Source organism: Passer montanus, unplaced genomic scaffold (assembly GCF_014805655.1).
Source record: "Passer montanus isolate IOZ18808 unplaced genomic scaffold, ASM1480565v1 scaffold1, whole genome shotgun sequence".
Taxonomy (NCBI): Eukaryota; Metazoa; Chordata; class Aves; order Passeriformes; family Passeridae; genus Passer; species Passer montanus.
The window spans coordinates 9,749,419-9,774,406 of record NW_024356504.1 but is presented as its reverse complement, the minus strand read 5'-3'; the positions used below and the strand labels follow the sequence as shown (position 1 = coordinate 9,774,406).

At 41.6% G+C, this 24,988-nt stretch overlaps 1 protein-coding gene across 3 annotated transcripts in view; it reads left to right on the top strand.

Moving 5' to 3' along the window:
* The first annotated feature begins 912 nt into the window (after positions 1-912).
* Positions 913-24,988, top strand: part of CERS6 (ceramide synthase 6) — a 94,440-nt gene continuing 70,364 nt past the window's right edge. The window contains exons 1-2 of one of the 3 annotated variants that reach the window (XM_039700965.1): positions 1,223-1,282; positions 3,405-3,463. In XM_039700965.1, coding sequence (XP_039556899.1) covers positions 3,411-3,463 — 53 coding nt within the window. In that variant the 5' untranslated portion in view covers positions 1,223-1,282; positions 3,405-3,410. Of the gene's footprint in view, positions 1,283-3,404; positions 3,464-24,988 lie in introns of all 3 variants that reach the window. The other 2 variants (XM_039700956.1, XM_039700949.1) reach the window with 2 other exon arrangements.

Below are 24,988 nucleotides of genomic sequence, written 5' to 3'. Positions count from 1 at the left end.
TGATAAAACTCTGAAGTGTGTGCAGAGGTCTGGGTCGCTATTCAATAGCCTGACAGAAAGTATGATGATACAGTGAAGAAAACAGAAGGCATCTAAAATAAACTGAGGCAGGGCAGAAAAAAAGTGATGTTCCAGGAGCTACTATTTCAAGTAATTCTGTGTGTGCCAGGACCACCACACGTGCAGCCCTGTGGCTATAGCTATACTAAAGCCTGCTGTAAAGTTTAGTCAACTCAATTGTAGTTTTCCTCTTGCAGCATATCTCTAGCAAGACATGGCAATGAGATAAGGAATCAGAGATAAAAATCTGTGTTAAACGAAAAAGGTTTTTTTTAGCCAGGAATGCAAAGCCACAGTCCTAACCTCAATCTTGTTGCTGATGAGTCGCGTGCTTTCCCACGCCACATTTACACGTGTTTGCTGTAGCCGCGTTCAGAGTAAAGTCATTGAATGTTTGAGAGTCCTTCCACCCGGGACAGTTCCGTGTTAAACACCCCAGCCGAGAGGGCCGGGAGCAGCGCTCGGGGCAGGGGACACTCTCGGGGACCGGACTGCGGAAGCCCACCCTGGCCCGCCTGGCTCTGCAGAATTCCTAGAGGGCTTTTCACTCCTGCCCCCTGCCTACTCCTACCGGGCGACAGCCTTTCCAGGCTCGCCGGGACCCCGGCTGGGCGGCGAAAGGGCGGTGGGTGACGGCGCGGGGCCGCCAGGGCCGACGCTGAGGCGGAGGCTGCCCCGGTGGGCACAGGGTGGGCCGCGGGGAGTGCCCCTGGGACGGGGTCCCTCTTGCTGGGCTGCGTCACTTCGGTTTCGGGCTTCGGAGCGGTCTTTCGCTAGGGGAAAGGGGCGGGGGAAGGCGGCTCCGGACCGCCCGGCGGGGCCCCGAGCAGCGGCGGGCGCGGGCGGGAGCCAATGGGTGCCGGCGCGGCCGTGTGACAGGCGGGGCGGCCGCTGCCCCCGCCGGGCGGGAACCTGCTCGGCGGCGCTTGGCAGCATCATCCGCGGCTGCGGGGCTGACACACGCCTCCATCCTCCTCTCTCCCGGCAGCCGCTCACACGCGCCTCGCCGCGGGCGGAGCGGAGCGAGGGGCGCCGCGGCAGACAAAGCAAAGATGGCAGGGATCCTCGCCTGGTTCTGGAACGAGCGGTTCTGGCTGCCGCACAACGTCACCTGGGCGGACCTGCAGAGCACGGAGGAAGCCGCCTTCCCGCAGGCGGAGGACCTCTACCTCGCCTTCCCCCTGGCCTTCTGCATCTTCATGATCCGGCTGCTCTTCGAAAGGTAACGCCGAGCCCCTCGCTCTGCCGCGGGCTTGGCTGGGCTGGGCGGGCCCAAGGGCAGCCGAGGAGCTTTGTCAGCCCAGCGTCTTCCCTCGCCGCTGCTTCTCCGCCGGCCTGGCCGGGCCCCTGCGTTATGCCTGCCCCCTCGGCTGGTCACGTAGCGGGCCCGATGCGGGAAGGTGGAGGGGTTCGAGAGGCAGGCAGCACGCCGTTCCCGCTGCCTGCAGCGCGGCCCGGCGCGGGCGCTAGGAGGCGAGGTCTGCCCGGGAATGGGCGCAGCCCTCCCGCCACCTGCGCCGGCCGCGGCGGCCGGGGGACAAGGGCCCTCCGGCACCTGTGCGGATCGCGGCGCCTGCCCGCGACCCACGGGCTGCGGCGGGGTCCTGTCCGCCCCCCTCGCGGAAGAAGAGTGGCGGGAAGTGGTCCCGGCAGGAGAGTTTGCCCGCGCCCCGCCGCAGGGCCGCTCGCCACAGCGAAGCCCGCGCTGGGTCCGCTGCGCGGCCGGGAGCGGCGGCGGGAGCCGGGGCCGGCGGCTGTTCAGCTGTTCAGCGTGGGGCCTCAGGTGGGAAGGGGCAGTTCTTGGTGGGGGCAGCCCGGGGCAGCGGGGCTGAGCAGAGCTGTGCGTGCCCAGTGCAGATGGTATCGGTGAGCGGTCCGCGCCGAGTGTCGGAGCGCTGTCAGGATGTGGAAGCTCAGTGATGAAACGCGCCAGACGCTGTTCGTCTCTGAACCTAACTCACCGTTCCTCGAGGCTGCTGAACTCATAAACCACGTTTCACGAATACATAGACACGAATATATGTACACTTAAGCACAAGGCGTCAGACCGGCTCGGTCAGCAGGGACGGTGTTTTCTGTGGGTGTCCTGAGCAGGGCCGCCTGTCAGGGGCAGGCAGCGGGAGCCCGGCCGTGCTCCCTTGAGCACGCTGCTGCGCCGCCTGACAAAGGTGCTGCTCCCTCAACAGCGGAGAACAAAAGAACGACTCCTTGTGCCAACACCTACGTGTTTTCAGTGTTGTTTTCTTAGGCATGCTGTTAGGGTAGTCAAGGAAGATAAAGGAAGACCTGTAGTTACTGCATGCCAGAGAAGGGCTGTAAATATACTTTAAAAATGATAAAAGATCTTATCTGCCAGGTACCACTTCAAATTTCCTAAGCATTCCCTGTCCCTGGTTAGAACTTGCCTATATTCCTTTCTTCGTTCAGAGGACCATATTTGTTTTGAAAAATAAGCTGTCACGGGCTGTTGTTATCTTGTGTGTGGTTTTACAGATTTACTGAACAGCAAAAATTGTCATCTGCCTGGAAATCGGAGGTTGTGAAAAGTTAATTGGAGCAATTGAGTTAAATACTGCAATATAGTTACAAGTGGAGTAATGAGTACAATTACAAGTATTTAGATTATGTCAAATAATTATTTTTTTTTGCAATCTGTATGATGTGTACTTTTGACTGTTGAAAGCAGGTGCATGATATTGCATCTCTTGTCATCTGAACTGCAGTAAGCATCACAGCAGGACTGTGTTTTGATGGAGGAACAGCTAGTCAGAGAGATAAACTTGAGGCTGAAACTAACTCACATTTCTGCTAATCCTGATGCGGCTATTGTTTGCATTTTAGAAGCTACTCTGATTATGTTGTAGTTTGTATCCACTTACTCTGATTATTTTTCTTCATTCATTTAAAGTAATGTTTAATTTTGAAATGCATTATGTTATAACGTGTTAGTTATAGATGAGAATACCAGATTTTTTTTAATTCTCTTGTATTCATTAGGCAGATTTTGAAATTTATATCTAGAAATGTGTTCTGCTAACCTGACTGCAGGTGGGAGACCTCTGAAGATGTTATATTAACAATTACTTAGGTATGTGTGTTTTCCTTTTAAAATTAAAATAAATTTCATAACTCTGCTGTGAGAGTAGGATCAGGCTGTTTTGTGTGGGATTAATCCACATAGCATGGTACAACAGTGATTTTTCATGTAGAGCATTTTATTAAAGCAGGCTGAGCAAAAGCAACTGGACCTGTTTCCACTGATGAAAGCAGGGGGATTGTGTATGACTTTGAATGGGGGAATGGTCAAGCTTTATTATTGTTTATTGTTAATTGTTTTTTTTCAGATTTCTATGCTTTGGTTGTTGGGAGCTACAGAAATCCTTCATGTACATCATCAATTAAGGTCTGAAATTATCCACGATTAGAAGGGGGAAGAGAGGAATATCTTTAAAACTGATTTTTCCTTTCTTCTCTGTATTAGAATATGGGGGTTTTTTAAACTCAGTTTGTGGATGACTGGTGTATGTGATGCATCCTGCAACATACTCCTACAGATGTTTAGCAGTTGCAATGATAGCAGCTAAAGAAGAAATAAGAATAGATTCTGTTACACATTTTAAAAAACTTGCAGATTTATTTTAGATCTATGACTGTACTGTAGCATTTGCAACATCAATGTATTCTCTCTTTTGTTTTGTAAGATACCCTAACTCTAATGCAGGTTCACTTGTAATTCTGTACACTGGTAGGTAAGCAGACACAAGGTGTTAAGAATCTGATTATGTGTTTTATATCCTTTATTTTCAGACTGCTTCATAGCAGCTGACTGCTAGGCTGCTGTAGTAGTATGGTTTATTCCTCTGCTTCATAGGAATGGTTACTAACTTCATGAACCCTCACAATAGTAAGAAATACAGTATGGGGGAGTTGGACTTTACATGTCTTTGCTTACAAAGTTCTTGACATGTTTGGGGGATGCAACTTGCAATGCTGAAAGTTGATATTATGTTTATATTCTATATACATATGTGTTTGTGTGTACATATTTGCAGGTGGAATTGAAACGATAGAACTTGGAAATTTTGTTCTCTACATAGACACATATTATTTACAGAATTAATCCTAGGAGGATTGCTGTTGCTGTTTTTTACTGGTTTGGTGAATCAGCTAACCAAGCCAAGAAAATAATCTAGATGCTTCTTCATTTTTTTTTTCTGCTTTCAAATGAGTTACTTTTTTGTTGATGGTATGTTCAGTGGCCTCAGCAAGTGGATCCGATGATGATGAGCGCTCCTGAAATAATCTTTGGTCTGAGGTACAATCTCACAGTCATGAGATTTAATGGATGTATCCACTGAGGTTATCATAGTTATGGATGAGGTGTTAAAATACTTTAACAACTTTGTTTCCCTTCCTTCTCATTCATCTTTCTTTAAACACAAAGTACATTTTAGAAAATTACAATAACTAAGCACAAAGATAGTGTTACCTAGTAATTTGGAAGATGGCAGAAGTTTAGCAATGCAGTGAGTAATGTGGGAACATATTTCCCCCAAGTATGTATCCATTTTTTGTGTCTTACTCTGTTTTTTCAAGGCATGTAACACTTAAGGATACCCCTTGTACTATACAATGCCTTCAGGTAACGTAAGTGCTCAATAGTATGTCTTGTCTCCCTGGATCCTTTCCAATTCTAGTGTGGGAAAGACAGCTTAAAGCTGAATTGAAACTGACCTTACTAAGAGCAGGGTGTTGTAGTTTTGATTGGCCTAAAAAAATAAACAAACACCTGTTGTCCTGGGTAAATGCAATTTTTCTTCTTTTGTTTATGGGATAACATGGCTCTTCTCCCTCTGTGCTAGACCTCACTGCTCAGAAGCAGCATCCTTTGCTAAACTCCTAAGCATGTGCTCTCCGAGGAGTGTGTGCTTATACAAAAGCTGTATTCACTCAGCAATCAGTGTGCTTGTTGGACACAAAGCACGAGGGTGACACTCCTGTTTTAGAGACTTCTCTCAAGAGAGAAATTGACTGAATCCTCCAAAAGGATTCCTCATGAAACAGATTTCTGATGAGGTCCAGCAATCTTCTGAGTCAAGTAGTCTTATATTACTGCTTTCTTTACAGTTGGCTCACCTATTGAAGTTACTCATACTTCATCTTTGTACTGTAGTTGCGCTGTATTTTATTTCCCTCATCTTGTAAGCAGCAGTTTGGGCTCAGACCTAATGAAATCACTCAATGAATCAGCAAACTGCTTGTACTGCTTATATTGTAATCTGGCCTTGATGGGGAGCAGTTCTCCAAGGTGATGCTGATATTCTGCAGTTGATGGAATGGCTCATAAGGTCAGAGATAGCTTGATTATATATAGCAACAGCCCTTCAGCTGCGCTGACTTGAGCTGAGCCAGCCACATCATTTACTATTACTCCAATCAAGATACTGTAGACACTGAGCATATGGAAATTCATGGCTTTTATTTGAAACTGCTTTTGTAATGATAATTCAGTCTCAAAGGTAACCTCAGCTGATTTTCATTTAGTATGACACAGTAGAATACCTAGTGGATCTGGGTGACATGATACAATGACTGTATGGGCATGTATATATATATTTTTGCTAACTAGAAAAATTCATTTGGATGACAATACATCCAATCTTACGAGTTTTTCTGGTGTGTAGTGTATACATACAAATTTTATTTTTGTGCTCCCTAGGACATCTAGTATCGGTGGTTTTTTACAACAAAAAAGAGGCTAGACAGGATACAAATTTTGGAAGTGAGTGTACAAACTTCCTGTACTTCCAGCAGCCCAAAACCTCATTGGGAGAGGTTGGGTGGAGCACTGATGGTTATTTCTGTCAAAACCTTTTTCTAGGCTGTAATATTTATAGATTTTTTGCTTACTTCCCCTTGTGTTAGGCAAAATCTGATCATTCAGGTGTATGTAAATGGATGCATGTGTTCTGACAATAACTTTCTCAGTTCTTTCTTTACCTTTTTTTTTTTTGTAATTTCTTTTTTTTCCATAAGATGACATGTAGGGCTTTTTGCTTGATTGCTATTTACTAAGTGCTTGATTGTGTCAAAATTGAATAGGATATTGAAATTGCTAACGTGTATGAAAAGACAGACCCTGGAAAGAAAATAACTGAAAAACTATTTCTTTTCAACTTTAAATCAATTTTATTTTAAAAAGTAACAATAGAGCCTTAGCAGTAAATAGCTTTAAAATGCATTTATATCTTGCTGATTGTACTATTCATTTCCCTGTGTTTCTTTAAGCTACTAATTTTCTGTCATTTATCTTTATATAACCAGTTTTTGTTTCCTAGGGTTGCAGGATTGAGCTTCAGCCACTAACACTTGCAGACTAACACTTCCCAACAAAAGGATTGTTTTACCTGCAGAGCTGTTGTCTGTCTTGGCCGCTCTCTTACCAGCTCACACCAGTGCAGTGTATGCTCACACACGCTGCTCCTGCTGCCAGTGCTGGCTGGTACTGTCTCTGTTGTTCAATGCAGTTGTGTGTTCGCACATAGGCTTAGAGTGTTCCTTTGAAAGAAGGTGGAGTGGATAAAATGCACACTGTTTGAATGTCCTTCATGTAAGACCATTTACAGATGTGCATTAGTGTCTGTCTTAAAATTAGGAGTTAAATGGGAAATGTGTGCTGAGCTCCAGAAGATAATGCCATTAAAAGTGATTCCTAAAATATCCATGTGAGAGAAGTGTGACAGCTAAACCACAGCTCTGCCAATGGAAAGGTTTCAGTGACAGGTCACTAGTGGGTGCTGGGAGCCTGTTAGGTTAGTGGGGTTTTGTCTGAGTGCGGGTTCCAGTTACTGGTAGCAACTCCAATTTGGTTCCTGCCTGGATTCCTGCAACCATGCAATTGTATCCAAATTACCTGTGTTGTGTCTCTTTCTGCTGCCCTACTTCTGCCTCTGTCACTGATTAATAGGCATTTGCCAAGGATTTGTTGTTGGGAAAAGAATAGCTTCTGGTATGCTGCCCCTTCTATGCATCTGCAGCCCAGTGTCTTATTAGCCCTTACAAAATATTTAGTAAATTAACATTTGGGATATTCTGTTCCCTTAAATCTATCACTGTTCCTGTCAACAGGGTTGATGCCTGAGCTGAACAGTGTTTATTTGACTATATTTTGGGGGGGAGGTTTGTTCTTTTTTCTCAAGTTGTTAAATATCCCATGCCTGCCGTAGGTTGACAGTTTATTAACATGTGGTGTTTCTGTGCCTGTCTCGAGATGGTCTTGGAGTTTTGAGAAGAAAGTTAAAATTACCCCATAAAACTATATAGCTTTTGTAAGTGATGTAACCTTATATAATATCCAGTTGTATGCTTAAGACTGTGGTTGGCGCCTGATGGACAATCAGATGCATACGACGTGTATCAACAGTTCCTTGGAGGAGTTGATCTAACACCTGGATTGCTTTGTGTTTCCCCCCAGAATGACTTCCTTCACTCACTGGGCACTTGCAGATTTTGCGGGACAGCCAAGGGAAAAGAAGGGTCTCTGATCATAAACATGTGGGCCTCTGATTATTTGGAACAGGAGGAATCACTAATGTCTTGCTTTAAGGCGAGCAAAGGTTCTGACAATCAGATGGGCTGAGAACTTCTGTCCTCTTGGGGGGAAATGTTTTTAGCGCATAGTCCTTACAGAGGACTAACTACACCTCTGACAATCAGATGGGCTGAGAACTTCTGTCCTCTGGGGGGAAATGTTTTTAGCACATAGTCCTTACAGAGTAATATGGCATCCAGCAGTTTCTGGTGATGCCTTTCTGGTTATTGTAAAGTAGTCAAACTGCAGCCAGGGTGAGAGCTGGAGTATTTAGCACGGTCAGTTGAAATCTTAGAGATGGTTTTTGTAATACAAAGTTGTGACTTCTGCACATAAAATGGAAAGTAAACTGTATTTTTTTCCCCTATGTAGTTAATACCTCTCTTAATATCAAATTTTGCTGCTTTTAAGCTTTAATATTTCTGAGCAATTGTAAAACCTTGTGTAACTATTACTGATGTAGCACAATCAAATTTTAACTTTCAAGGTAATTGTACAATTACTAAGAAAATTTAAGAATTGTAAAGGAGTGTAACATCCAGCTAACTATGTCATGTATATTGGCTATTAATCCAAGTTATGTTTTGCACAGGGAGGAATGAAATGCTAAGGGTCTCCAGACTATGTTGTATTAATGAAGTATCTTTCAGGTTCACTAAGCTAAAACTCATTTTAATATTATAAATGATGCACATTAAAGTTTGGTCTGAAGTGATGAAAAGCCTTCTCTGTGCTCACAGGTCACACTAGAATAGTTAAATCAAAATACCTAATCAAACAGGTAAATCAAAATACTTGTATTTTTTCACAATACCAGTGGAGTAGAAGCTTCCTTTTAATAATATCTTCACTGTATTGGTTTCTCCTGCATGGATGAGGGCAATAGCCTATAGTACTATATTAAAAGAAATAAATCTAGCTGACGTAGAACAGAGCACTGGTGCACAAACAGAGGTTAGATCTTGGAATGTGTTCATTGGCATAAAATCTTCTTGAGGCTATTTGAGTATTTGTGCTTGCAGTAGTGTTTATCATTTCCAAAAGCTAGTAGCTCTATTTTTATCAGTAGTGAAATAATGTAACATGTGGTGTCATCAAATCTACTCACTGCCCATTTGCCATCCTCTGAGGTAAACTTAGTATTTTTTAGTTCCACAAGCAGAAACAGAAAAAGGCTTAATAGAAAAGATGCTGAAATCCTCACTTCAGCATTGGGAACTCTTCACTCCCTTTTCACCTCTGTTCCTGACTGATTTCAGTTCTATATGACATTGAGAAAGTTCAGATACCTGATTTTTTTCATTGGGACTGCTGTTTACCATGTCTGTGGGACTCCTATCTTTTCACTGAGAAGACAGTGGAAGCAAAGACTACTCTCAGTTTATACTTTCCTAAGGTGTTTGACAGAACTTTAAACTATGCTGTCTACCTTGAAATGGTACAAACGAGCTAAACTGCCTAGACTAATGAGAGATGCTTTCCTGCAGTGGCAGGGAATTGCTTATTTGGAAATAAGACTGTGCTCCATAGCTCAAAGTAAAGAGCTTACTCAAAAGGAGTCCCTGATCACAGAAGTAATGTGAAAGGAAGATCAGAGTGCTGCGTTGTAATATCCCTTGTGCTTGCTCTTCCTCATGTCTGCTGTGACTGTGCTGTGTGTATTGCTGAGACACAGTTGCCTCCATAGTTAGACAGTTTGGTGCACTTTTTTAAGGGGACTGCTCAAACAAGGTATGTTCCTTGAGGTGCACAGAAATTAGCCTTGATATGGCAACTGCTGAAACATTGTAAGTGGGCAGTGTAAATGTGGAATGCTAGTGTAAACCAGTGGGCATTACAGTGTGACAAAGCAGACAAAATTAAATCTACATGAAATGAAAGTGAGCTCAGAAATTTTTGGGGTGGTGGGTGAACTCGGGTAGCACTTCTCAACCAGGAGGAGACCTGTGCAGCTGGGGTGCTGGAGGGCTCCAGTCTTTCATCAGCTGACTATCAGAGCTACAGCTCTCCTGAGCTCTGCTATATCAGATGAGACCAGTGCTTTGTCAGGACCAAAATCCCCCTTAGACCTGGAAAGACCAGTTGTTTCTGTTGAAAAAAAAGTTCTAGGAAATGAGTGGGTCATGAATATGTGCCTGTTGACAAGCATTTTCTGCATTTGTCCATTAGCTTTTCCCACTTCAGTACTTGTGGTTGTCCAAAGCATGCTGCTGGATGAGACAATCAGGTCCAGTTGGGTATAATTAATTCCTGTTATGGGCATCATGTTGGAAAGAAACTGTTGAGAAAAAGAAATGCAGGTGGTTAGACCACAAGCAGAAACGTGTTGTGTATATATTGAAGCAATAATTGAGTGGTAATTGAGTGGTTGATTCTTATCTGTCAAGTTTTCCCACACAGTAGTATGAGAGGAGGGTGAGAATTGATATGATAAGAGAGTAGCCTGAAAATATTTCAGTAGTTCTGGCACCAAACATTTCCCAGTGTTACAACACTTGTACTAAATTAACAGTGATTGCATTGTTATGATGATGACAAATTGAACTGTAGATGGAGTCCTGGGAGTGCAGGTGGACAGTTCTTCTTAGTGGTGTACAGTGAAAGAACAAGAGGCAACAAGCAATTGATAGGCTGAAAATTCTGTTTAAACAAACTTGTTCTTGGGATGGTTGTGAAACACTGTGACAGGTTACTCAGAGAGGCTGTGGAGTCTAGCTGTGGATGTACTTGGAGAACATGGGCATGGTTCTGCACTGACTTGCCATCCAGCAGACTTGGTGATGATCTCCAGAGGTCTCTTCCAACCTTGGTGGTTGTGTGAGATCATCAACCTCACAGAAAGACAGTGCAGGCCTCCAGGGCCCTCCTGAGACCTATGTCTGGATGAAGTTTGTAAACCGTGTGGGAAAACTGAATAGGAGAGGATTAAGTTGAAGTTTACTGGAAGCTTACAGAAGAAAATTCGGGCAGAGCACATAACATTTGATTGAATGGACATCTGGATTTTCCATTTTCTGTAAGATGGATCTTTTGATTTTTATTGTAGGCTGGTATGTGAGCAGATGGGATGTAAATTGAGAAATAGGTGTGGACCTCCTCTACCTAAGACAGGAATTACCTTATGGGTACCCAGAATGAAGTTTGAGTTGCTTTGAAGTAAACACATTCTGTCCCCCTTCTAGGATCAATGCTTTGAGTCTCCTACAGCATAAAATTTGATTATAACAGGCCATTTTGAGGATAATTTTAGTTTTGTTCCACTTAAGTTTTTTCTTCTCAACACTGCAATATCTTTAAGATAATTTTGGGTTTCAAAAAATTCATGGAAAAAGATGCTTAGACGGCAGAAAACAGAAATCACGTCCCTTACTGGAAAAGCTTTTATTCCCTTTGTGTTCAGGATAATAAGAGTAAATCAGACTTAGGGGGAAAAAGAGAGAAGGCAGTCTTTAGTCTCGTTCACTAATTCTTTATATTCTTTATATTGGTAATAAAATGCATAGTTGAAAATACATTTGTATATGTGTGTGACAGAGAGTAATTTGTATGCCACAGTGGCATCATGTCATTCTGATACAATGTGCTTTTTTCTATTTTGTTTTTAATATCCTTACATCAAAAAACAGTTGTAAGGCGTGCATGTAAAATATTGAGCGCTCTAGAAAATGAGATATTTCAAAATGTCACTTTTTGGGGTGATACTGAAACAGTTTGGCACAAGAAACATACCTTTTCTCCTAATTAGAGGTCCTGTCATGTGTGCTAATCTGGAATTGTTATTTTCAAGAGCATTTACAGGAAACATGAAAAATACTTGATTTTCTTCCAGTTTGGCATGAAATGGAAAGTTAGAAATGTCAAAATTTCATCAGGAGCAGATGTCCTGTCTTTCAGCCAACACTGATAAATGAGTTTGGTTAGAAGACAAGGATGTAGAGATAAAAATGAGATCTCCATAGTGTTGCCAGCCTCCAGAATCACACGTTCTTCACCAGTTAACCAGTGTGTATCATGCATGAGACACAGAAAGTTTCATTGTATTTTTCTATTTGTTTGGTTTGTGTTTTATCAAAGGAAAAAATACCCCTTAACAGGTAATCTCTAAAATCACCTCTAATAGGTTGATTTTTTTGAAAATAGGCTGATGGTTTGTTAGAATCATGGCAAGAGTTTGAATCTCTAGCATGACATTTACCTTCAGTTGTCAAGAGAAGAGTGTGCTGGCAGAAATAGGACTTCATCTTGCTTACTCTTCCATCAAGAGCTGCCTGTGAGGTTTCAAGAGAGCCCAGCTGCTTGTATCCATCACATGAGTATTCCTTGTGTATTGCTTTGTTTCCCAAATAATTCAGGTGAAACACTAGAGTGGTTTAGAGCTTTAAATACTAATAACAAACCTCTTAAGTAAGTTGCCTCAAAGGAAAGAAAACTTCAAATTTACCTTGAAGGATTTGCTTTTCCACTTATTTTTAAGGGTTCTCAAGGGTTTCAAGCTGATCATAATTTTATCAAGGATCTTTCTCAGTTTGGTGGAAAAACAATGTGTTGGTCATCCTCATCTCAAAACCTTTCATGTGCTTATCAAAAAGAAACCGTAGCTTCTTTCACATTTTCTTTCTGTAAAGTCCTGTATCTATACCAGGATTTTTTTTAATGGTTTTAAAATAACCCAAGTGCATTGACTAAGAAAATGACATCTGCTAAATAATCTGCCTTCCTCTTCCAGCTCTCAGACTAGAGCACAGCACATTGAGAAACTATATACAGAGAGGATGTATCTGTCAAAGCAAGGATGTTGCCAGCTATGTGGTCCATAAAGTGATTCTTGGATTTCAGTCCTCCATATCCAGTGTTTTGTGTACAATATGCAAGGGACTTCTGCTTCCCTTGAGTACCCGTGGCTGACTTGAGACCTTGGCCACAATAGGAAGATGTTATAATGGATTTTGTTTGACTTCTTTGTTTTCTTTTTTGTGGTGGTGGGTTTCTGTCTTGGAGCAGGCTTGTTGGAATGAAGAGCCAAGGCACTAGTATCCAACATCTGACCTTCTTTTCACATGTATAAATTACAAATAAAAAGCGAGATAAGTTCATCTTCATATATAAAAACAGTCCTTAGAATCCAGATATTACCACTTGCATCTTGTCTTCTTTTTCGGACTTGTATTAACTTCGCCTGGGGCTCCTATGAATCTCTTGCAAAGCTTTAGGCCTGCCTGGTGCACATGGACTGGTAAATCCTAAGTCCTACATGAAAAAATATGGGCCAGGGGTTTTCATGCTCCCATCCCAGTGACTTCATAGAGCTTTCTGTGAAACATCCTGGATTCCATACATCAGGCTAGTTGTTGGTCTTCCAACATTAGCATTTGTTTTCCTAGATGAATTTTAATGTAGAAAGAGCATTAATTTTGTGAAACAGTATTACATGCATAAAGAGTTTTGTCACACAGTCTTATCGGGTCATTGCAAACAGTAAGGTGTGCGGGAGGTGTAAATTATAGTGTCTTTGAGGGTGGTTGAACTGATTTGAGGATCTGTATTACACTTGAATATAATTTATTTACTCATATGTCCTGAGTCTGATAATTTGCCAGTATAAATTAGAAATCAACTTTTGCTGAGTTCTGGTGTTTTATCAGCATATAACTTCTGTTAAAGACCAGAAGTTTTATGATATTATGCACGGTCATGTGTATCCATGGAATTTTAGTAATACAGTAATCTAATAATTAGGTTGCTTTTTTAGTAATTATGAAGCAGAAACAATTCTATCTCTATATCTCTATATACATATATATAAATATATTAAAAATATTTTTTTGCATTGCATTTTTCTTTCCTCTACTAAGTGCCAAATTTTCCTCCCTCTTCCATTTTTTCAGGACTAGTTGTATGTGTGCAGCCAAAAAGTATTAATTTTGTCTGAAAATCCTCACACAAAGAAGGTTGGATAACATTTCATGTCAACTAGAATGACTTGTTCTTTTTTCACAGAGTAAGAACTGCTCCTGCATTCTGTAGGGTGATGGAGCAGTGAGAGGGACCACATGCTAGCCTTGCTGCTCCTTCCCTCAGCCCCTTTAACAAGAACTGCTCTAATAGTGACTGAAGACTGAGCCTGCTGCTGGTGTGCACCTTGTGGACTGCTTTTCTGTGTCCTGCCTCAGTTCTGCTCTTGCACAAAGCTGCTTTATGGTGGAGAAGACGGTCTGGTACATCTGTGCAGTGGTTTTAGCTCCTCTCTACACGTGTAGGGTGGCTGGAAGTAGTATTCAGGTGTTGCCCTAGCAGGCAGTGTGCTGCAATGTGCTGCAACTGCATTGCTGTCAGTCCATGTGACAGGTAGTTTAATGTGAACCCAAGCATTCTATGTCAACTGCAGTCACAGCCAGAGTAACAATATAAGCAGCTATTAAGAGCTTTGAGTACAAACAGAAAAAAAAGCGTCATCCTTATGATGATGGTGATGTTTGTTCCACATGTGATGATTTTGTGATTTAGAGAGTACGATGAGGTGTGTGTACATGTTGATATTAAAATAGGTTGTAATGACGACCTCCATGACTGTCTCAACAAGTCTGCCACTCTGCTTCACAACAAGGCTTTTTTTGCCTTGCCTGATACTGCTGCAGGTATTTGTTTATACTGAATGACATAAAGAGGCCTCTGAATGAGTACACTTGCATAATGAACAGTGCATTCATTGGATCCACCCTGTATTTTCTTCCAGCTTCCATTCACTGAGCTTTCTTCAATTGAAGGCTTGGCAGATGTTCCCTCTCAGCTTTGCCTACAGAAGAGCGGTTGCCGACCAGAAAACTTAACCACAGGGGTGGGCCTTGCATCCTTCTGGCCCTCCACACTTCTGGCCTATGAGAAAGTCATGAGAAGTATTTTGGTCTGGTTTTGCTGTTGACATTGAAAGAGTGAGGCTTCTGATCTTGGAGGTCTAAATTTGAATATTATAGTCAAGTAGAGAACTAAAACTTAGTGTGCTTGTGTTTTCTGCTGATTATTTTGAATAATCTATCACGGGGCCTTGGATCCCTTTTCTATGGTATGAACATAACTACAGTTACTGCTTACTGCTTCTAAAAAGTTTTCATACTTTTTAGCTGAAGCTCCTTTCCCCTTGGACAGTTTGCTCAGTTTTACAGGTGCAGTTGCTTCTGTCCTAGAATAATTTCAGGATGTGTCTGGGATATGTGAGGATGGAGCAGAAGTAAGAAGATGGAAAATTTCACCTTCACACTGCAGTTTTATGGGAAATTTTCTACCCGTCTTAAATAAGACTTACACATATAAGGTCTCAGTGATTGGCAGTGACCCTCAACTGTGTGAAGCATCCACTTCTAAGGGAGCAACATTAATCAGTTCCCCCCTTCATGGTTTGACAAGGGCAGATCTGGAAGAAGATGAAACTACAAAACATGCAGGGCTTGTGGGAGTCCTTACCAGAAATCTGTTTTGGAGAATTCTGATCTTGAAAAAAGGCACTTCTTGCAGCTCTAAGCTCTAACAGCTACTGAAGAGTTGATTTATTTTTTTTTTACTTCTTGACACCTTCTTGAATATTGTCTTGTCTGGAAATTTTCTAGCTTATTACTTAAAAGAACAAAAGAAACTCTTCATGGTTGCAAAATGCAAACTGTCAGATTATCTTAATTTGAATAGTATCACCTTGTTCATCCCTTTACAGTGTGGCCAGATGAGTCATAGACATTTTCCTTTCTCATTTCTTACCTCAGAAATTGTATTGAAAGCATAGTAATAACAACAAGAGTAATAGTAGAGTTGATTATTTGCCCGTTTTGAAGGGGCGTTTCTGATGCAGGTCTATAAAGTGAACTTAATGCATATGAACAGTTGAGAAAGGTCTGAACAATAATGCGATGGCTGCATCACTGCCTGTGCCTAACAAGGCTGTGTAAAAGTGAAAAACAAGCAGAAGGAAATGCTGATGCTGTTCTACATTAAGCATGGGATAATTCTTGGCATGAAGACCTGTGAGTGGAGGAGGGCTGCTGCGTGTGGCAGTGCTCTGTACCAAAGGGATGTGTCCTCTTTGTTTGGCTAGAAAGAAATAAATTTTGTAGCTCACTAAAAATAGGGGTTTTAATAATGCTTTTGGACACCTGAATGTTATCTAGGACACAAAAGAAAAATACTCACAAAGTTATTCTCCCGTGATTGTTGTAATTTTAATGAAGGACTTTTTACTCATAGGCTTTATTTATGACAATAGCACACTAGTGGAATATGCTTCAGCTCTGAGTTTGTAGTTCTGTGTTTAGATCTTCCTTCTGCAGCTGGATTATTTATGGTATAAACAAAATTATAAGTTCTTTTGGTCCTACTGCAGAACAAGCTGACTGAATTTGGCATTCCAAAGCCTCTTAACAGCATTAAAAGAATGAGTTATAAAAGCAAAAGTTGGAATACTCTGTGCCATCAATAAATATTTGCATCTCAGATGACAGATCACGACAAGTCAACCCCCTCATGAGTGTGAGTAATGTAGATAATTTTTGTGGAAATGCAGTGCAGCAGCCACATGACTTGTGGTATGACAATCTGCTGCTCTTCAATATCTTGACACTTCTATTGCTTACTTGGAATTTAAAGTTTAGAGAACTAATTGCTCACCAAACTTTTCCCATACTTGCTAGGTAAAAATCGTTAATGGAGAGGTTGAGGAGCAGAGGTAGGGATGAGGCAGAGAAGTAGAATTGGAAGGAACACAGAGATGTCTTCTGTAGTGTGGGAGAGGGGAGTGGGACTACAGATACACTGTGTGTGGGAAAACATGACTGTGATGTAAGGCTGTACACCTGGGGGGAATGTGGTGTAACCAGGCATGCCTGTTTGTTTGTGTCACCAGAAACAATGTGTTTGCAACTGTTCCCTTCAGATATGCTTCTAAATTCCAAGGTATATGAGAACACTTCTATCCTAAGCAAGGAAGAGGCTTGATGGATGTATGTCTTGTCTTCCTCAAGTTGTTTATGAAACAGACCTGAAAATTCTTCAGAAGAATTCAAATTTTACCTTTTTTTTTCCTTTTTCTGTTTTTTTTTTTTTTTTGGCAGTAAGAAAGGCATAGTGTTTGTATAATTACACTCTGGTCCCACGTGGAAAGGTGTAGCATGCCCAGGCACCCCACCCACCTTCTTGCATCAAAAGAATTCAAATTTTCCCCTTTTTTTTTTTTTTTTTGTTTTTTTTTTTTTTTTTGCAGTAAGAAAGGCATAGTGTTTGTATCATTGCACTCTGGTCCCACGTGGAAAGGTGTAGCATGCCCAGGCACCCCACCCACCTTCTTGCAAAATCATTGATGAAGACAGATGACAACTAAGAGATGCCAGCTGGGTCAAAATGATTATGGACAGGTATATATTTAGCTCTTCTGATGACATCTAGAAGTCTGTTATTTGGGAGGAACAGCACCCTTTCTTCTCTTTCCAAAATAAGTCAATTAATAACCTTCCAGGTTTGGCTGGAAAATGTAGGTACTGTTATTTCTGGAAGATCTTAGTGATTGGATCCTTGTCATTCAGCAGAACCCTGGATGGTCAGTTAGACCAAGAAGTGGTCTGAAAGGTAGCTGAAAGGAAATAAAGGAGATTTATGTTAAGTGTCATTGGGGAAAGTGATTTGCATCTGTAAAGGTTAAAAATAGTATTAAAATGAGACAATTTCTGATTGGTGAGCTGGGAGTTCCAAGAACAGAGGAGTTACAGCTGAGGTGATAAACCTCAATATAGCCAAGAAGAATGGGAGACCTTGAGCATGGAGCAAGTAGGTGAAATTTGAGTCTGGTGGGCCTTTTGCAAGAAAGAGAAATACTGCTATTGTTAGTTGTCTAAAGTGGACTTTTCTTTGCCCATTGCAACTGCCTAACAAACTCTGCTGTTGGCAAACCAGGACTGACAAAAGGATACTTGATTTTAAGATAAAGAACATTTCCAATCAGCTAGGCAAGGCATCCTTCATGTTCTTAAGCTATCACAGTGCAAAAGTACTGCTTAAATCATCTGGGGAGCCTAATAGCGTGCTACTCCTATGCGTTGAATAGCACACAAAGTTTCTTTTGTGACATTAAGAATAATGCCAAAGAATTGTTCTTGTTTTATGATGTGCTGTAAGGGGGGGATGTGTGCCTGTGTGTGTGAGAAAAATGGTAATGTTCTCTAGTAACCCAGAACAGTTATGATTGCCTGGATCATCTAGAAGCACAAGATGTTTTTAGCAATTAATTTATAGACTGAGCAGATGTTCATTATGGCAAAAACCCAATAAAGGACTAGAGCTGTTCTCTGAAAGACTCACAGATATTTTCCCATTAACTGAGGTTTAGGGAAAAAATCTGCAAACTTCATTTCCTTATTGTGAAACACCTATTTCATAAAGGAGATCTTCTATTAAGTTTGTCATTAGACTATCAGTCATAAGATACATTAATGATCTAACACAAGGAATTTAAACAATTGAAAAAATTTACTTTCTTTACTTAAAATTTTAAGTGTTCTTAAGAGCTGTTGTTAATATGTATAAAACATTTGTTTTAGTAGCTTTTTTTAATAAATGAAGGAGAAAGTAATTTCCATCTTAATTTTTGTAATTTCAGACAGTATTTTAGAAGTAAAAATAAACTTGGCATCATGTAAGAAGCAAGCTTAGCTGACAGTGTTGATCTGCTAGACATCGTTAAAGAACAGCACCACCAGTTTCTGATCAATTTGGGAAAAAGAAACCATACTAATGCAAATGAAGTTTCACAAGTTATTGTACAATTTATCTGTTGAATAGGATAGTGAAAAAACACCTTGTTGAATCTCAGTTTCTCTTTGTGGGGCAGTATTTAAAATGAAAGATAAATGAAGTATCATTTAGATAAATACAGACATACTATCTCATGACTGTTCAAAGGATTAACACAAAACGTGCTTTGCATTTTTCTAGAAGCAAAAGATCTGTTTTAGACCATAATGCATGAGCACAGCTCAAGGAGAAACACTGAGCATTAAAGTACAGGCTTCAAAACAGTAAATATGCCAAATGTTGCTACCTGACAATCTAGTGGTTCCAGAATGTTTTTAGTTTGTCAATTCCCTTGCAAATGCTTGTTTTTCCTACCTCACTTTGTCAACTCCTCATATCTGCCTCAAGAATTCTGTCCTTGCATTTCTTTGCTAACCCTCTGATCCAGTATATATTCAGCAGAGGTTTCCTAATGTCTTTTTGGGTTCAGGTCCAAGATGCTTCCCCCCTCTAAATGAGCCACTATCGAAAAACCTGATGAAACAAACATGAACCAGTCAGCCCAAAAGAGAACCCAGATGTTTTCCTCAGGATTTCCAGGGTTGTTTATCTAAGGTACTGAGGCAATAATTGTTTATGGCTTGCTGAGTTAAGGGTGAAAAATTATTCAAGACAATGAAAGTTCAGCGATGGATAAGATGCTACTCAGGAACAAAAGCTAAATGGGGCTGGTTTAGATGAGTTATGTGTAGCATAGCCTTAGCTTCAAAGGAATTTAGCCAAAGGCAGAAATGGTAAAAATAAAAAAAATATCAAAGGCTCCCTGTGCACATTCTTGAATTTAGGATGCAGTCTGTGTAGTCTGCTACTCAGCTGCATACTGTGCTCCAAATGGCTTTTCTGGGTGGTCTGTGATAGTCCTGGGTTTGCTGGTGAGAGAATGGCTTTAGCAGCACAATATACACTTTGCATAGCACCTGTGTGGAAAGTGAAATGATGATGATTTCCATTGATTTGAACTAATAGGGCTCAAGACTGGTTGTGAATTTTGCCAGCCGGATCTGCACGTGTCACATTCCACAATGGTCTTTCTTTTCCACCAAAGCAAATGAATGAGGCACTCCTGCCTAATAGCAGCACCCTCCCCTCTGCCCCCAGCACTTGCTTGCCCACCACTGCAGTCCCTTGGCTGTTTCCCAGTCCTCCTCACATGGAAGGCAGCAACAGCAGCAGCATGCAAGGCTGCTGGCACCACACGCTTAGAGGAGGTGCTTGCCAGTAAGAGTTGGGACTGGTTCTCCCCAGCCTTCAACTGTCAGTCAACAGTCCTGTGGCCCTGTGGCATTCACCCATGTGGAGGTTGTGGTATGAGGCTTGCCAAACCAGTTGGGTTGGCCATCACTGCAGAAAGTCAGGAAGTTGATTTCTTCACCTTCTTGCACAAACTTGTCCGGTGGCATATTGCATTTGGTGGAAAAAGGGTTCAAGAGTGATTTGTTTTAGTATTTGCCTGATACAAAATGGCAATTTTTTTATGGTAATGAAATGGAGTTCCTTCTGTCTCTGCAACAGAAGGAAAGAAATGAGTAAAAATGAGTAAGCTGCAATTGGACTTAGTCCCTACATTTTGTGAAAATTTAAAAACCCACTTAATGCCTTTGTGACAGTGAATATATGAATTCCAGTGTGTGAGTCCTTTTTTCCAGACAAGAATTGTTTAAACATACAGAGGGTGATGAGTAGATAAAAACCTAGTATTATAGTTTTCTCTTTGAAGTCTAGTGTCAAAATGGATATATTTATGAGATTTCTAAAACTGTTCACCAGGAAGCTGTACAAAATACACTAGCAAGATGTCATTAAAAACAGCAGATGCTATTATGGTTTTGCTGCAAGTACAGCAAAACTGAAAGCACAGTAATTCCTCTATTTTTGCCTCTTTCTAGCCTATATTTGTCTGTCTCTTGCCCCTTTCCTTCTACATCTATTTTCTGACATGCATCATTTATTTGATTGCTAATGGATCCTAGCAGCATTGAGTATGGGTGCTCTAGGATTAGGATTTGTGAATAGGAAAGATGATAATGATTTAATTTTTCCCCCTTCCATCTGTAGTTGCACAGATGACCCCCCTGATATGTACCAGGCAGAAGCAATTCTAGACCTGCATGACAGGTCTGTTAATTGATTCCTTCAATAACTGCTGAAATCTATAGGGGGAGGAGGGCTGGGGAGGAATGGCAGTGAGGTTGACTAGCAAAAGATTTGACCTAGTTTTTTCAATCTGCATGGCTGTGCAGACAGCCTCAATTATAAATCTGCTGCTTTAGAAGAGGGTTTTTTTTTCCTTATGTGAACAGCTGCATTGATTTTGAGTGTCTAAATTTGGTGTGTTAAAACATAAAATTTTGTCATCATTGCATATAGTGTCATGAAATATGCACGTGTGGTGAGGAAGTAAGGGAAGTCACCTACTTCTGGTGGATTGCTGTGGGGTTTGCTGCTTTCTGCCCTGCTGCTCGATCTTCTCCTGCGTGACATTCCATACTTGACTTTTTGTCCTGCCTGCAGTGTTAGTATATGTGTGAAATACACTCACTCTTTACTTTGCATGGGAGCTATGTGGTACTGCTTTGCACAGAAAGCTGAAGGAGGCTGAAAGACTTTTGTTTTAAATTTTTTGATAGCATCTCTAAACTAATAATTTGATCTTCTTATATCTATTTATACCACTTGCCCTGGCCTTTGCTTGGTTTGCTTGTTTGTTTATTTTTCTTTCCTTATTTAGCAGTGAAGCACCAGGGATTAGTACTAAATTCTGCAGCAGCATGGGGATTCATGACAGGCTTTGACCAGAGCTTTGATCCTCCAGATGCTCTGAATAAACACGACGACAGACATTTGAAGGGGGATATTAATTTGCTGAATAGATTTATGCCTAATATTTTTCTTCCTTTTGATTACAGATTCCTTCTAGAGTGCTTGGTTTACTGAATGCATGGCTCTGGGATTGGCCAGCCCAGCAAGGGATTTTTTACCTGTTCTGCATTTCTTAATAACTGGTTTCGTTCTTGAGCTGCTTGCATCTGCTACAGGAAAACCATAACCAACTGAAAACCAGGAAACTGACTTCTGTTCCTGAAGCTGCTGTGAGATACAGTTGAAATGGTATCAGGAGGCTGCATAAACCTATCCTTGCTGGTTACCTGGCTTCCTAGCTCCTCCCTGGAGGCTCTCTTTCATTGTGCTGTAGGCAGTGGCCTTGGAATGTGGCTTTATGCTGCTTTGCAGTTTCTCACTGCTTGCTTGTGATCTCTGCTCTCTTATGGCACTGGCTGTGGCTCCAGTGTTGCTTTGTGCCAGCTGGAGAGGCTCTTGAAAGGGCAAGAGTTTGCAGCTCTCAGCTGGCAAGGTGACCAGTGATGGGGAAAGGGCAAAGCAAACGTGGTGCTTGGACCAGGGGAGCTTCATGGGAACTCCTCCTTTAGCCAGCCTGTATGTGTCAGTCAACAACATTGCCCTGCATTAGGCTTGGAACTGGATACATGCTGCTGTGCCCTTGGTGTAACACCATTCATTAGACTTCCTTCTTCCTCCCCACTTTAGTTTGCCAGTGCTTCTCTCTGAAGCTGGAAGGCTATCCCTGTAGGTAGAAGCTGGTCTTGCAATGGAATAATTTTGTCACTGTTTCCTGTTCTAAAGGAAAATTTGGAATTATGCCATAGTCCAGGATATTCTGAAGACTTTTGCTTTTCTTTGTGTGCCTTGCTGTAGCTGGTGGAGACAGCAGTCATGCTTTTTGGGAGCCAGGTTGTGTCAGTAAAATTTCTCTAGGGGATGATGACTAACATGCATGTCAAGAAGGTGACTGCCAGCCCCAGGAGCTGAAAGGAGGTGCCTGCTCACAGGAGCTGCTCTGAGTATCCTTCTTTGGCATCATACCTGCTGGCCTGACATTCCCAGTCCTGCTCTGAGCAATGGTCTTGGGCTGAGGTACTTGGTCGTGTATCTTGGATGTAGACATCATGTCTAATTTGTTCTCAAGGGAAGACAGAGACTGATCTGTGATTCTCTGTAAAGTCACTAATTACCATGTCCTCAGTGCCTGCAAAGCCTCACTGCAGTTCAGGCACTGTGCAGATACTAAACTGATGTGCTTGCTGAGTGCTTGGGAAGTGTGAGGGTCTTGGCAGCACGCTGGCCAAGTGCACATGGTGGGTGTAACATCTGCGTTTGCCTGGGAAATAGACTGTTATGGGCACGGCTTCAAAAGGGGTCCTGCAGTAACTCCTGCCTCGGTATTTCTCCTCCCTACTCCATCTTCTCCTTTCTTTGTCCTCTTGCCAAGTGTACAGCACTCCACATGGAGTTCAAGTGCAGCAATATTCCACATGGCTAATCTCTAACCCATCTGGGTGAGAGACTGGCTGTCACTTCCATTTGAATTGTCAGATGAACAAACTAGATAACATTCTGGATAGACTTTGTGCTTTTTTGGCTGAGCTGCCTCATAATTGTCCATGTGCACCAGAATGCTCAGTTTACTGCAATACCCAGAGCAGTGGGAAGAGCTCTGAAGACCTGTGGAAGAGCTGATCCCCAACAAGGCAGTGTGTTTGTGTCTTGTGTTCTGCCTGCAGGGTTTTGGTGGTTGGGCAAGCTTTGTCTGTGCTTTCAGAAGTGTGTACACACTGCTGCTTTGCTCAAACTGCACCCAGACATTGCCATCAGAGCTTGTTGCAAGGGAATTTTTTTCTTTTTTAGTTATAGTCTTAAACAAGAATTATTCAGTGACTAAAAATTATGTTTCTTGCCATTAAAAAATGTAACTGACAATCTACAATTGTCTAAAAATCTGCTATAATTATATAACTCATATGGGTTCCTGGTTTTGGTTTGCATCCCAAGCAGCATGCATTGTGGCGTGTTTAAAAACAAATAAATAAACAAGACAGTTCTAATGACCCAAAGGAGATGAAAACAGTTATGGCATCCTAGACAGGCATTCAAAGAGTAACAAATACTTGCCACTTGAAGGTTTTGAATAACTTTATTTTTCACGTAGTTTGTGACCAGCCAGGGCAGATAGGTGCTCTGTCTAGTTTTCAGCATGAGGCACCCTTCTTCTCCTTTTTTTCAAATTCTTAACCTTTTCTGTTACTATCTTAGCATCACTTATTTGAGGCGCCTAATAGCAACCGCTGGGGAACAGCGTTACAGTGTCAGGTCAGGCTTCCTCAAGTACCCACCTGCACGATTTTATTTTTTTTCCCCTTCAACTTCTGCTGGTAGAGGTGGGAATTTATATTGCAATACTAGTAGGGAATCGTGTTTTAGTCAGGTGTCCTTTGAAATTGTAGTGTGCAAAATTGCTGACAAAAATCTTGTAATGAGCTAAAAGAAAATATGATTGCAACAGTTTCTTGTGTTTTGATGTAGAAAATAAATTTGCTTATAGATCCAAAGTGTAAATCATTCAGAAATACCCAAGATATGAGATTACTTCTTTTCTTTCATTTGACACATGCTGCAGCATGTTCAAATTCTGTCAGAACCGGTGGGCCAGCATTGTTGTTGCATGGTGAGCTCCTCTAGATGGCTGGAGCTGTGCATGCAGCTCACCAATGTGTCCTGCAGCGTGGCTCCCTTCCCTGGCTGAGGTTTCTGGCTGCAGCAGCCCAGGGAGTTGTATCCAAAGTGTCATTTGGGTGATCCACAAACAAATCCCTTTATTTGTTAATAGGATTTGTTCTTGCACTGTTTGGTCCGATCACTAATTGTTTATCAGGCATTAGGACTACAGTGAGATGCCTGTCAGCTGTGTTTGGAGCTTTTTGTGTGCAAGACTCATTGTTTGTCTGTGATGGCAGGTTTTGCTTTGGGACAGCCTTAGCGTGGAAGGCAGAAAGCATAAGGCTCTGCATTTCAAACAGTGCAGTGTAGTATTTCCTGCACTCTGGTGGGCACTAGTTTCCCCAACTCCCCAGGACAGGGTCAGAGGGTCAGTAAACTCATTTGGAGGGCTGGGTGTTCTGCACTTTTGCATACAGAGCTGCAGCTGCCTTCCAGATTGCTTCCCTGCCTTTCTGAAACAGTGTCCTGTTGAGCTGGCAATTAAACAAGAAAGCTTTAAGAATATTCAGTAATAGAATAGAAAGGTGAAAATGTACAGGAAGACTTGGAAGCTAGTGAGGCCTTGTTTTTTATCTTTGTTGAATGTTTTGATCAGTCCAGATGGTATTTAATGATCATACAATGCAGGTAGAAACTACTTCTTAAAAGGGGTCCATCTGAGCTGGTTTTTAAGATTTTAGGTGTGAGCACTTGTATAGGTATTTTAATAAATCTTTTGCTGAAGCACTTATTTTGGAAAAAAATTATAAATCTTTGAATTATAGGTATCCTAATATGTTTTAAAATCCTTTTTCTCAGAAGAGAATACATTGTAAGAAATACAAAATCAAATTTCCAAAGCATAATCTGAATATGTCCTTAAATTGAGCATCTAGAGAGAGTTCACCTTCAAGTTTGCCAGTGTCTCAGTTTAGTGATGCTGTGTTAATAGAGTGATTC